At 46.6% G+C, this 12,976-nt stretch overlaps 1 protein-coding gene across 6 annotated transcripts in view; it reads right to left on the bottom strand.

Moving 5' to 3' along the window:
* The window catches only part of LOC310674347 (maestro heat-like repeat-containing protein family member 2B), a 90,293-nt gene that overhangs the window by 65,199 nt on the left and 12,118 nt on the right, over nucleotides 1–12,976 (bottom strand). For all 6 annotated transcript variants that reach the window (XR_014509543.1, XR_014509544.1, XR_014509545.1 and 3 more), the window contains exons 5-12: nucleotides 12,474–12,625; nucleotides 10,388–10,528; nucleotides 7,933–8,025; nucleotides 7,092–7,202; nucleotides 4,498–4,567; nucleotides 3,183–3,299; nucleotides 1,391–1,464; nucleotides 647–769 (exon numbers count right to left, since the gene is read on the bottom strand). Coding sequence is in view for 3 of the 6 variants with exons in the window: in XM_083433501.1 (XP_083289627.1) it covers nucleotides 647–769; nucleotides 1,391–1,464; nucleotides 3,183–3,299; nucleotides 4,498–4,567; nucleotides 7,092–7,202; nucleotides 7,933–8,025; nucleotides 10,388–10,528; nucleotides 12,474–12,625 (881 nt within the window). In the remaining 3 variants the exon portion in view is untranslated. The remainder of the gene's footprint in view (nucleotides 1–646; nucleotides 770–1,390; nucleotides 1,465–3,182; nucleotides 3,300–4,497; nucleotides 4,568–7,091; nucleotides 7,203–7,932; nucleotides 8,026–10,387; nucleotides 10,529–12,473; nucleotides 12,626–12,976) is intronic.

The following is a 12,976-nucleotide window of genomic DNA, read 5'->3' as shown; positions in this document are numbered from 1 at the left end:
CAGTGGCACCTTGGTTTAAGAACAGCTTAGTTTATGAACAACTTGGATTAAGAAAGCTGCAAACCTGGAAGGAGGTGTTTTGGTTTGTGAACTTTGCCTTGGAATAATAACATAATAATTTTTTAATTATACCCCGCCCTTCCCCGTTCAGAAAACCGGGCTCAGGGCGGCTAGCAACAAATTTAAAACACTTTATTGATGCAACAAAAAACAGCATAAAATACAGTATAAAACGTGAATAACAATAAATTCAGAATTAAAAAATCAATTTAGGAGGGAAATCCATCCAATAAACATTAGATGATCACCAGGGCTAGCTGGCTAAAGTACTTGGGCCAGCGAGGAAACCAGGGGAGAATTAGCTGTGGGATCCCAGAGCGGGTAATCTTCATAAAAAGGGGAGTGGAAGGGAAGGAAGGGGAATAAAAGATCAGGTTAAGTTCAAATTGAAAGCCAGGCGGAATAGCTCTGTCTTACAGGCCCGACGGAAGGAGGTTAAATCCTGCAGGACCCTGGTCTCCTGGGACAGAGCATTCCACCAGGTTGGAGCCATCACTGAAAAGGCCCTGGCCCTGGCGGAGGATAATCTGACTTCCTTAGTCTCCTATATTGTCAGAGCATCTTAGCGGCATGTTTAATGACTTACTTGATGGCTGATGTGTACAGTGAACTGGCTGAAGATGTAGACAACCATCTCCCACACGGGACAGCCCTCGACATTTTGAGAGCAAAGAAGCTCTTTGATGAAATGCAGGAGTGCTTTTCTCACCTGTGGCAGTGGAGAAGGCAAAGTCATCTCACCTTTCAAAAGGTGATACCCCAATACCATTCTACAAATCTCGGGCGCGATGGCATTTGGAATCCTGTGTGTGTGGTTCTGGTCTCCTGAGCTCCCAAAGGAGTTGGAAAAGGTTAAGAAAGCGGCCGCCAAAATGATCAAGGGGACGAAAGATTGCAGTGTTTGGGACGTTTTAGTGAAAAGGCATGTAAAAGGAGACATGAGGGAAGTTTGTAAGATTATGCATGGAGAATGAGGGTAGAGGAAAGTTTTTCTTCCCCTCTCATAACACTTGTGGACATGCAATGAAATGGAATGCTGGGAGATTCAGGAAAGGGAATAGAAAGCCACTTCCGACTTCGGGAGGCAGTGGTGTTGCGGGCTTCCTGCCCCTAACACTCGCCAACAAAGGTCCGTATAGTTAAAGCTCTGGTTTCCCCAGTAGTGATGTATGGATGTGAGAGCTGGACCATAAAGAAGGCTGATTGCCGAAGAATTGATGCTTTTGAATTCTACCTCAAACAGTGAAGGGAGAAGAAAGCTGTAACATTTATCTGTCCCAAATATTCCAGCATTTCAACAACTCAAAAAAAGCCCCTTCCCTGGTCTTACCCCTTCACGGTGGTCGTCCAGAAGACATTTCACGGCTTCCACAATTGGCTGTTTCTTATTTCTGCTCTCACACGCTAGAAGAGGCAGGAGATGAAGAGCAGATTTCAGTGGGGCTCCAACATGGACATTTGTCAGCTGCATCTCATACAAGCATCCGTGAAATAATAATAATAATAATAATAATAATAATAATAATAATAATAATAAATTATTTATTATTTATACCCCGCCCATCTGGCTAGGCTTCCTCAGCCACTCTGGCTTGTTTTCAACAAAATATTAAAATATAGTAATGCGGCAAACATTAAAAGCTTCCCTAAACAGGGCTGCCTTCAGATGTCTTCTAAAAGTCTGGTAGTTGTTCTCTTTGACATCTGGTGGGAGGGTGTTCCACAGGGTGGGTGCCACTACCGAGAAGGCCCTCTGCCTGCTTCCCTGTAACTTGGCTTCTCGCAGTGAGGGAACCGCCAGAAGGCCCTCTGCGCTGGACCTCAATGTCTGCGCTGAACGATGGGGGTGGAGATGCTCCTTCAGATATACTGGACCTTTGAGGCCCTTTATGGCTTTCAAAGTCAGCACCAACACTTTGAGTTGTGCTCGGAAACGTACTGGGAGCCAATGTAGGTCTTTCAAGATGCGCCCTTCCTTGCAAAAAATGTTGTAAAAAATGATGCGCCCTTCCTTGCAAAACCCGCCCAGCCCATTCCCAGCTCTATCTGCCCATCCCAATGGTCCCAAGCCGCATGCTGACCTGGAGCTTAGGAGCATTGGATCATCAAGTTTGAAGGCATCTCAAGGGGTACCCGACCTCTTCCTGGTTCAGGCTATGGACTACTTACAGTAAACTTGCTAGGTGGGGTTGTGGGTTCTGCCTAGAAAATGCCTAGTGAAAGTGTTAAGTTGTGGATGAATATGAGCTATATGTGCCTTTCTCAGCCATGTTTTTGCGCTGACAGGGGGACTTTCGGGGTTCTGGTTAAAAAAAGCACAAAGCAAATCACGCAAAACTGAAGCCTGACCAACCCTACCTGAAAACTAATTTATTTGTACCCCACCCATCTGGCTGGGTTTCCCCAGACAATCGGGGCAGCTTCCAACAAAGATTAAAAATACATTAAAATGTCACACATTTAAAACTTCCCTGCCTTCAGATGTCTTCTAAATGTCAGATAGTTGTTTATCTCTTTGACATCTGATGGGAGGGTGTTCAACAGGGCAGGAGCCACTACCGAGAAGGCCCTCTGCCTGGTTCCCTGTAGCTTTGCTTCTTGCAGTGAGGGAACCTCCAGAAGGCCCTTGGCGCTGGACCTGAGTGTCCGGGCAGAACGATGGGGGTGGAGATGCTCCTTCAGGTATCCTGGGCCGAGGCCGTTTAGGGCTTTCAAGGTCAGCACCAACACTTTGAATTGTGCTCGGAAACATACTGGGAGCCAATGTAGGTCTTTCAAGATGTGCCCTTCCTTGCAAAAAATGATGCGCCCTTCCTTGCAAAACCCACCCAGCCCATTGCCAGCTCTATCTGCCCATCCCAATGGTCCCAAACCGCATGCTGAACTGGAGCTAGGAGCATTGGATCATCAAGTTTGAAGGCATCTCAAGGGGTACCCAACCTCTTCCTGGTTCAGGCCATGGGCTACTTACAGTATCCCTGGTAGGTGGCGTTAAAAAAATACAAAGCAAATCATGCAAAACTGAAGCCTGACCAACCCTACCTGAAAATGCTCTGTAAATGCTAATGTTACTCTTCTATGCACCTAAGCCGGTTATATGGATCATGGACGCTGCTACTTACGGCCATCATTGCCAACAATCATTTTCAGATGCATTAAGAACCCCACACGGATATATTCGGAGTCTTCCTTCATCTGAGCCTGCAAAAAGTCCAAAGCATCGACGGGACAGCAGCCGGCTGCAAGGAAAGGAATGGCAAATTTGGGCAAGTCAGACTTCCCATCATCCCATCATCTTACAGACCATCATTATCATTATTTTGCAAGTGTGTATGTGTGGTTTTGATTCAGCTCATGTTTAAACGCTAGCCAACCTAATTCACCATTTCCGAAACAAGATGAGAATACCAACACGTAGCCATCTTTGGCCCTTCGCCCTTCTCTGAATTTTGCAATGTAGTTCTCTGGCCAAGCAGTGTGCACAAAAATTCATCTACCGCAGGGAAGTACGCTTCAAAATGCACACATTTGTGCATTTTAATATTTTGTTGGAAGCCGCCCAGAGTGGCTGGGGAAACCCAGCCACATGGGCGGGGTATAAATATATGATGATGATGATGATGATGATGATGAAAAGTAGATACACAAATGTATTTGGGGACATAGCTTTGTCAAGGTGTGTTATTAGGTCAAATTGTGAATGCAAAAATGTGTCCTTTAGGAGAAATTTGAACTAAAATGGTGAATTTTTGTGAGCACTAGAATAGATGGATAGATGGATAGATGGATAGATGGATAGATGGATAGATGGATAGATGGATAGATGGATAGATGGATAGATGGATAGATGGATAGATGGATGGATAGATAGATAGATAGATAGATAGATAGATAGATAGATAGATAGGTCTGATGTGGAAATGTGGAGAAATAAAGATTGGAAAATGAGAAACTGACAGAAACTACAACTGACAGATTCATCCAAGACCTAAGACCTGACATTTCTGAGGAAAACCAAGAAGGAAATGATATTTGCAGGTCTCTGGTCTGGAGATGGAGCAGCCATCTCTTGCTGTAAGTCTCCAACTCCCATCAGCCCAACATGGCCTAGTGAATACCTGGGTTTGTTGTTGTCTTTTTGTATCTTTATTTTAGACCTTGTGTGCTTCGTGTGGAAATTGCTCAGTTTGGTTGTGTATTTTTTTTAATGTTTTATTTATTGTTTTGTTGCAATGTTTTGTTTTTTTTCATGCTGCAAGTTTCCTTGAGCATGGCTTCAACTGTGGAATGGTGGCATACAAATGAAAGGATGGATGGGTGGATGGATGGATGGAAGGAAGGATATTTAGGGATGATGGGATCTGGAGTCAGGCAACACTTGGTGGGTGCATTTGTGGGGGGTGGGCACAGGTTCTCTATTCCTGCTCTGGCTCTTACCCAGGTGTGCAAAGGCTTCCATAAGGACATTCCGGTGATCCATGCAGAGCTCCCGGTGTTCAGAAGAGGACTGTAAGAAGAAAGAGGGCTTGAAGAAACCATCTTTTCAGATCAGGAAAGGGCCAGTCATGGAAGAAGGCCATCTAGCTTGGTTGGAGGATGGATGGCGGCTAATGGATTGAGGTTGAATCCTGACAACATAGAAGTACTGTTTTGGGGGGACAGGGGGCGGGCGGGTATGGAGGACTCGCAGGTCCTGAATGAGGTAACTGTGCCCCTGAAGGACGAGGTGCGCAGCCTGGGGGTCATTTTGGACTCACAGCTGTCCATTGAGTCGCAGGTCCATTCTGTGTCCAGGGGAGCTGTCTACCAGCTCCATCTGGGATGCAGGATGAGACCCTCCCGGCCCGCAGACTGTCTCACCAGAGTGGTGCATGCTCTGCTTATCTCCCGCTTGGACTACTGCAATGCGCTCTATGTGGTGCTACCTTTGAAGGTGACCCGGAAACTACAACTACAACTAATCCAGAATGCGGCAGCTAGACTGGTGAGTGGGAGCAGCCGGCGAGGCCATATAACACCGATCTTGAAAGACCTACACTGGCTCCCAGTACGTTTCCGAGCACAATTCAAAGTGTTGGTGCTGACCTTGAAAGTCCTAAACGGCCTTGGCCCAGTATACCTGAAGGAGCGTCTCCACCCCCATCGTTCTGCCCGGACACTGAGGTCCAGCGCTGAGGGCCTTCTGGCGGTTACCTCACTGAGAGAAGCCATGTTACAGGGAACCAGGCAGAGGGCCTTCTCAGTAGTAGCGCCCAGCCTGTGGAACTCCCTCCCACCAGATGTCAAAGAGAACAACAACTACCAGACTTTTAGAAGACATCCGAAGACAGCCCTGTTTAGGGAAGCTTTTAATGATTAATAGGTTATTGTATTTTAGTGTTCTGTTGTAAGCCACCCAGAGTGGCTGAGGAAACCCAGCCAGATGGGCACGGTGTAAATAATAAATTATTATTATTATTATTATTATTATTATTATTATTATTATTATTATTATTATTACATTCTACTCATGTAAAAATGTGCTTATTCCCGGACCATCTGCAGGCTGGATTTAGAAGGCAATTGGGCTGGATCCGGCCCCCGGGCCTTAGTTTGCCTACCCATGCCCTTAGGTTTGGTTTGGCAGCTGCAGCTATTGTTGTTATTGTTACTATCATTATCTAGAAGACATCGGAAGGCAGCCCTGTATCGGGAAGTTTTTTTTAATGTTTGACCTTTTACTATGTTTTTAAATGTGCTGTAAGCTGCCCAGAGTAGCTGGGCAAGCCATCCAGATGGGCGGAATATAAAAATAATAAGAATTTGTACAGAGCTCTGTTTGGTGGAGATATGGAGCAGGGCCTTCTCGGCTGTGGCACCTGCCAGGTGGGATGTTGAAATCAGACAGGCACCAACAATGGGGTGCTTCTAAAAACTTATCATTCAAGCTGATCACTAGCGTTAGTTCCTGTTACCTTTGGTTACTGTGTTGCTGCTGTTTTATTTAAATGTGTTGTGTGTGTTCTTATAATGTTGAATCGCTTTTGTATCTCCTGAAAAAGCTCCTTTCAATACGCATGACTTTAGAAAAGAAAGGTCTAAAAGCCCATTAAATAATAAAATAAAAAAATAGGAACAAAATAGGGGGAGGGCCAAAATTCAGTGGCAGGGCATCGCCTGTGCATACAAAGGAAGGACCCCAAATAATAATAATAATAATAATAATAATAATAATAATAATAATAATTTTTTATTTATATCCTGCCCTCCCAGCTGAAGCCGAGCACAGAGCGGCTAACAAGAGTAAAAATAACACAATTTACATAAAATCACAATCAATTAATTGAAATACAGTCTAAAATCAATTCATTCTAAAATCAATTCAGAGTCAAATTAATGGCAACCATTGGGCTAGAGTTCTGTGAGGATTACTAAAGGAGGGGGTCAGACTGTGCCCTGGCCAAAGGCCTGGGGGAACAGCTCCGTCTTGCAGGCCCTGCGGAAAGATGTCAAGTCCCGCAGGGCCCTAGTCTCTTGTGACAGAGCGCTCCACCAGATCGGGGCCACAGCTGAAAAAGCCCTGGCTCTGGTTGAGGTCAGCCTAACTTCCCTGTGGCCTGGGACCTCCAAGATGTTTGTATTTGAAGACCATAAGGTCCTCCATAGGACACATCAGGAGAGACGGTCCCATAGGTACCTGGGTCCTAGGCCGCATTGGGCTTTAAAGGTCAAAACCAGCATCTTAAACCTGTCCCTGTACTCCACCGGGAGCCAGGGCAGCTGGTAAAGCACTGGGTGAATCTGATCCCATGGCAAGGACCCCGTAAGGAGTCTCACTGCGGCATTCTGCACCCACTAGAGTTTGTGGGTCAGTTTCAAGGACAGCTCCACTTCACTTCTCAACACCTCCAAGTAGAATTGGGGAAAAGCAAAGAAAGTAAAGACAAATTGGGGAAGCCCTATCTGAAACCCTGGAGACCTGCCATCAGCTAATACTGAGCTATGGACCAGTGAGCTGACTCAAGGATAAGGCAGATTCTTATGAAAGCTACCAGATGACAAGGGAACGATTCTCCTTCTTGGCTCTGTTTTTCCACTGTGAACCGTTGGTGCTTGAACCTTTCCATTATCTTCTGTTGCCCTGAAGTACTGCGTGGGACCACCTGGAAGAGATCAAGGAACGTCGGTACCTAGGTTGCTTTGAAACTATCCCCAGCTCGCATTGCTGGCACGGTAAAGGTAAAGGGACCCCTGACCATTAGGTCCAGTCGTGACCGACTCTGGGGTTGCAGAGCTCATCTCGCTTTACTGGCCGAGGGAGCCGGCGTTCAGCTTCCGGGTCATGTGGCCAGCAGGACTAAGCCACTTCTGGCGAACCAGAGCAGCGCATGGAAACGCCGTTTACCTTCCCACCGGGGTGGTACCTCTTTATCTACTTGCACTTTGACGTGCTTTCGAACTGCTAGGTTGGCAGGAGCAGGGACCAAGCAACGGGAGCTCACCCCGTCGTGGGGATTCGAACCGCCGACCTTCCAATCGGCAAGTCCTAGGCTCTGTGGTTTAGACCACAGCGTCACACGCGTCCCTCTGCGGCACGGACTCTGGTGCTAATTTTACCATGTTGGCTGAGAGGTTCCCAGTAGAGGCAGCTCTTGGGCTGTCAACCATGGAACTGGAGGCCGTGTTGACTCTTCTGAGGTCTCTCTGGTAGGGATAAAATTGGCCCAAACCACCCAGGAGCTGCCCTTTGCACAAACGACAAGTGTACAGCGCACCCAGGTCATTTCCAAAGGTGACGCGATTGACGACGTCTCGCTTGACTTGGGCCCGTGGTGCTAAAGTTTACAGAGGTCCCTTGGGTCAGAAAAATCACCAGCTTCCCTGATGTCTTACCTGCTTGAATACAAAGTCACAAACTGCCTGGGATATCTTCTTTGGGATTGGGGGTTTGTATTCCTCGCAGACATCCAAAAAAATATTAAGCCTCTAAAAAAAGAAAAAGAAAAAAATTGGTTCATGGCTTTATAAACATCTGTGACATGGCCACATTTGTAATTGTGGGATGTTATCCATTGGCGCGGACGCGGGTGGTGCTGTGGGTTAAACCACAGAGCCTAGGACTTGCCGATCAGAAGGTTGGCGATTCGAATCCCTGCAACAGGGTGAGCTCCCGTTGTTCAGTCCCAGCTCCTGCCAACCTAGCAGTTCGAAAGCATGTCAAAGTGCAAGCAGATAAATAGGTACTACTGCGGTGGGAAGGTAAACGGTGTTTCTGTGCGCTGCTCTGGTTCACCAGAAGCGGCTTAGTCATGCTGGCCACATGACCCGGAACCTGTACGCCGGCTCCCTCGGCCAATAAAGCGAGATGAGCGCTGCAACCCCAGAGTCGGTTACGACTGGACCTAATGGTCAGGGATCCCTTTACCTTTACCTAGCCATTGGCACAGTCAAATACAACATTCCTTGTTTCCCTAAATTGGACACAGGCAGGGAGATGTTACTCCAGCCAGTATAATTTCCTGTTCCACTGGTCTAGTGCGTCCTCCCCCTGCGTGTGACCAGGGAGATGGGCGTGACTCTGGCTCACTCCATAAAAGAGCCAAGTCACGCAGCCATCTTTCTCTCAAAATAAATAATAATAATAATAATAATAATAATAATAATAATAATAATAATTTATACCCCCCCCCTCCCGGGCTAGAGCCAGGCTCAGCGCAGCTAACACCAGTAAAATTACAGTAAAAACATAATAGGGAAAAAACCAACCCTAATTTAAAATACAGGTTAAAATGCAAGTCTTAAGGTGGTTAGATTGATCTCAACTACGGCCAGGGCCTTTTGAGTACTGGCCCCGACTTGGTGGAACGCTCTGTCACAAGAGACCAGGGCCCAGCGGGACTTGACATCTTTCTGCAGGGCCTGCAAGACAGAGCTGTTCCGCCTGGCCTTTGGTTTGGACTCAGTCTGACCCTTCTGTTTCCCTCCCCTTATGGTTCTGATCTATGGGCTACTATTAAAATGAGGCTGCATTTTAAATGGCATTTTAACCTGTGTTCTAAATTTGTCCCCCCCCCCATTATGTTTTTATTGTAATTTTACTATTGTTAGCTGCCCTGAGCCCGGCTGTGGCCGGGGAGGGCGGGGTATAAATAAATTATTATTATTATTATTATTATTATTATTATTATTATTATTATTATTATTAAATGTTTAAGATAGCTTTCATTTAAAAAAACAGCGCTTTTTTGTTAGGCGCTGTGGGTTAAACCACAGAGCCTAGGACTTGCCGATCAGAAGGTCGGCAGTTCGAATCCCCGCGACGGGGTGAGCTCCCATTGCTCGGTCCCAGCTCCTGCCCACCTAGGAGTTCGAGAGCACGTGAAAGTGCAAGTAGATAAATAGGATCCGCTCCGGCGGAAAGGTAAACGGCGGTGCTCTGGTTCGCCAGAAGCGGCTTAGTCATGCTGGCCACATGACCACCGGCTCCCTCGGCCAATAAAGCGAGATGAGTGCCGCAACCCCAGAGTCGGCCACGACTGGACCTGATGGTCAGGGGTCCCTTTACCTTTACCTATAGGCACTGAACTACCAAAAGAAAACAAAAGACTGTTTATGTATGCAATGACAACAGCAAGGATGCTTCTAGCCCAGAGATGGGAAAAAGAAGAAGTATGAATCAGACCCAGTGACGGAATATGCAGAAATGGCGAGACTGACGGGAAAGATCAGAAACCAGGAAGACCAAGTATTTTTATATTTAAAAAGTATTTTGGAATAACTTTTTAACATATTTGAGAGACCACTGTTGAAATCATTGGCAGGAATACAAGGACACTTGTAATTTAACATGAATTTTGGATACTATGATTATATAATAGATAGATTACCGTATAAGATGCAGATTTTATTTTTTTTTAAGAAATGGAATCCATGGAGGGAAGGAAGGAGGTCTGAAGGTTCGAAGGAACCTTATTTATTTTTGGAATTGTTATGTTTGTTGTGTACAACCTTTATGTAAAACCGGGAAAAAAACTTATTTAAAAAAAATACAAGCTGAAGATACAAAAAAGATCACACACCTTATAATAATCTGATCCAATATGAACATGTCATAATAAAAACACAACGACTTATATCAAATAATGTATTACTCAATAATCCATTAGGATACAATAGTGCGCAATAAAATTAAACATTAGCAAATAATAATACTTAAACAGAAATTCACTCTTATGTAATTGATAAAAATAACAGCAAGTCACAGTGCAGAAAATAACACAAATTGAAAAGCAAGGACACATAATTTATAAAATTGGTTGTTGTTTTTTTAAAAAAAATATCCCTTTACTTTGGCAATGAGGAAAGAATCCAGAATCTTGCTGTCTCGGAGGACTTGCGGGATCTTCCTGATGATCTCATCTTGCTTCGCTCTGCAGCGGACCAGAGCTCCTAGCATGGGCCACTGAGCTTTCATCAAGGCCTCCTTCACCTGCAAAAGGACACACATGCAGTGACGTAGCATGGGTTGTCAGCACCCGGGGCAAGGCAAGTAATTTGTGCCCCCTAACCCGTGGATTTGCGCCCCCTAACCCTAACCCCCAGATGTTGCGCCCGGTGCAGCCGGCCCCCCCTGCACCCCCCACGCTACGCCACTGCACACATGGAAAGATTTTCCGTGGAGCTGAGTGCTGCTTTCAAACCACTGCAAAGGTTCTCCAGTGGGTGGTCACAGACCAGATCGAGGTGCTCTTGGAGGAAACTGATTTTCTAGATCCATATTGTTATGGTTTCTAAGGGGTTGCTTGTGTGCAAGCAGGCAACTGGCTGGGTGCAAACACCTGGCTGGGTTGCCAAAGTGAACTTTATCTGTCCGGATGCCACTCGCCCGTGGCTGACTCAGTAGCTGGCAGAATCCGTCAGTGGGCGTTTCTTGAACTTCTTCCAGCAAAGAAGCTCTTTGACGCCTAGTCTCCTCCTACCCTCTCTGCGCGAAAGCCTTCTGCGCAAGGAGGGCATGGGCAACGGAAGACCCCTACTCTCCCCACTGGTCCCTGGCAAGGAGTCATGGGACTGCCTCGCTGCTTCCCCCATCTGCCCCCCTTCTCCACTGGTGCTATGCTGATTCTCTTCCCCGGAAGATGGGCTGCCTCTCCCAATCCCGGGACGCTCTCTGGAATCCCTCTGGATTTTGCTCTCTCCCTCCGGCACTGATGGCAGTTCCCTGACACATATCATATGGGATTTGGGCCCCTGTTAATTCTCCTCGACTTCTCAGTGGCTTTCGATAACCATCGACCACAGGGGCTGTTTGGAGCAGCTGTCTTGTACTGCAATGTTGCGAACCGCCCTGAGATTCATGCATGAAGGGCGATGTACACATTTCTTCAAAACCCAATGGCGGTGATTTAGTTTAATTAATAATAATAAAAATTATTTATGCGGGACACAGGTGGCGCTGTGGGTTAAACCACAGACCCTAGGGCTTGCCGATCAGAAGGTTGGCGGTTCGAATCCCCATGACAGGGTGAGCTCCCATTGCTCGGTCCCAGCTCCTGCCAACCTAGCAGTTCAAAAGCACGTCAGGTGCAAGTAGATAAATAGGTACCGCTCCGACAGGAAGGTAAACGACGTTTCTGTGCGCTGCTCTGGTTCGCCAGAAGTGGCTTAGTCATGCTGGCCACATGATCTGCAAGCTGTACGCCGGCTCCCTCGGCCAATAAAGCAAGATGAGCACCGCAACCCGAGAGTCAGTCACGACTGGACCTAATGGTCAGGGGTCCCTTTACCTTTACCTTTTTTATTATTTATACTCTGCCCATCTGGCTGAGTATCCCCAGCCACTCTGGGCGGCTCCCAATTGAGTATTAAAAACAATGAATTCAACAGAATTGATGAACTTGACCCGAAGGTACAGTGGTGCCCCGCAAGATGAATGCCTCGCAAGACGGAAAACCCGCTAGACGAAAGGGTTTTCCGTTTTGGAGGTACTTTGCAGGACAAATTTGCTATGGGCTTGCTTTGCAAGACGAAAATGTCTTGCGATTCCTGGTATTTTTTCCCCTCTCCCCACCCCCTTTGTCAAAGGCACTAAGCTGCTAATAGCCTTTTAGCAGCTAATCCGCTAATCCCTTAAGCCTTTAATAGCCGCTAATAGCCGCTAAACCGCTAATAGCGCTAATCCGCTAATGGGCTTGCTTCGCAAGACGAAAAAACCGCTAGACGAAGAGACTCACGGAACGGATTCTTTTCGTCTTGCGAGGCACCACTGTACCAGCTTTGCAAAGTCTGACAGTTCATTTATACCTCCAGCGCCCCCTGCTGCCCCCTAGCCACTTAGCACCCCCACTCCCCAGCTAATCCCATCGGCCCCAGAAGGGGAGCTACTCCCTGCTTTGGGAGCAGATGTGATAAGATGAAACTTTCCTGGTTCTCACCTTCGGTTCCTCGTCGTTCAGCCAATCGCCAGCCAACCGTTGATAGATGGGAACGACGGGGCTGCAAAGCTGAGCTTCTGTCTCTCTTGGGAACGAACACGCTCTCCAGTTTTTGTAGTAATAGTTTATTGCCGCACAGAAATGTTCCATAACTGAATGAGTTGAAAAAGAGAAAGAAAGCATCTGAGAAGCAATCGCTTGGCACTGAAGCAATCGAAGGTCGGGGGTTGTGGGTCCACACTTGGCCACAATGGAAGACTGACCCTTCGCTCTGTCCCAATTCCTAGGAGGGGGTTAAAAAAATATTCGTCTTGAGGTGGAAATACTGTTAGACCTGTTATTACTCAGACCAGTGTCGCGGGCACAACAATGGGACGTGATCACAAGATTGGCAAGAACCAGTTAAATGGGAAACTAATGGCTGACTGTTAAAGTGAAAAGCAACTCAAGGAGGGTTCTGACATGTACAGCAAAAAGAAAAATAGGTTAAGTCAGTTGTATTT

The sequence above is a fragment of the Podarcis tiliguerta genome, assembly GCF_965153285.1.
Source record: "Podarcis tiliguerta genome assembly, chromosome: 1".
In the NCBI taxonomy this organism is placed as follows: Eukaryota; Metazoa; Chordata; class Lepidosauria; order Squamata; family Lacertidae; genus Podarcis; species Podarcis tiliguerta.
This window is presented reverse-complemented; position numbering and strand designations above follow the sequence as displayed.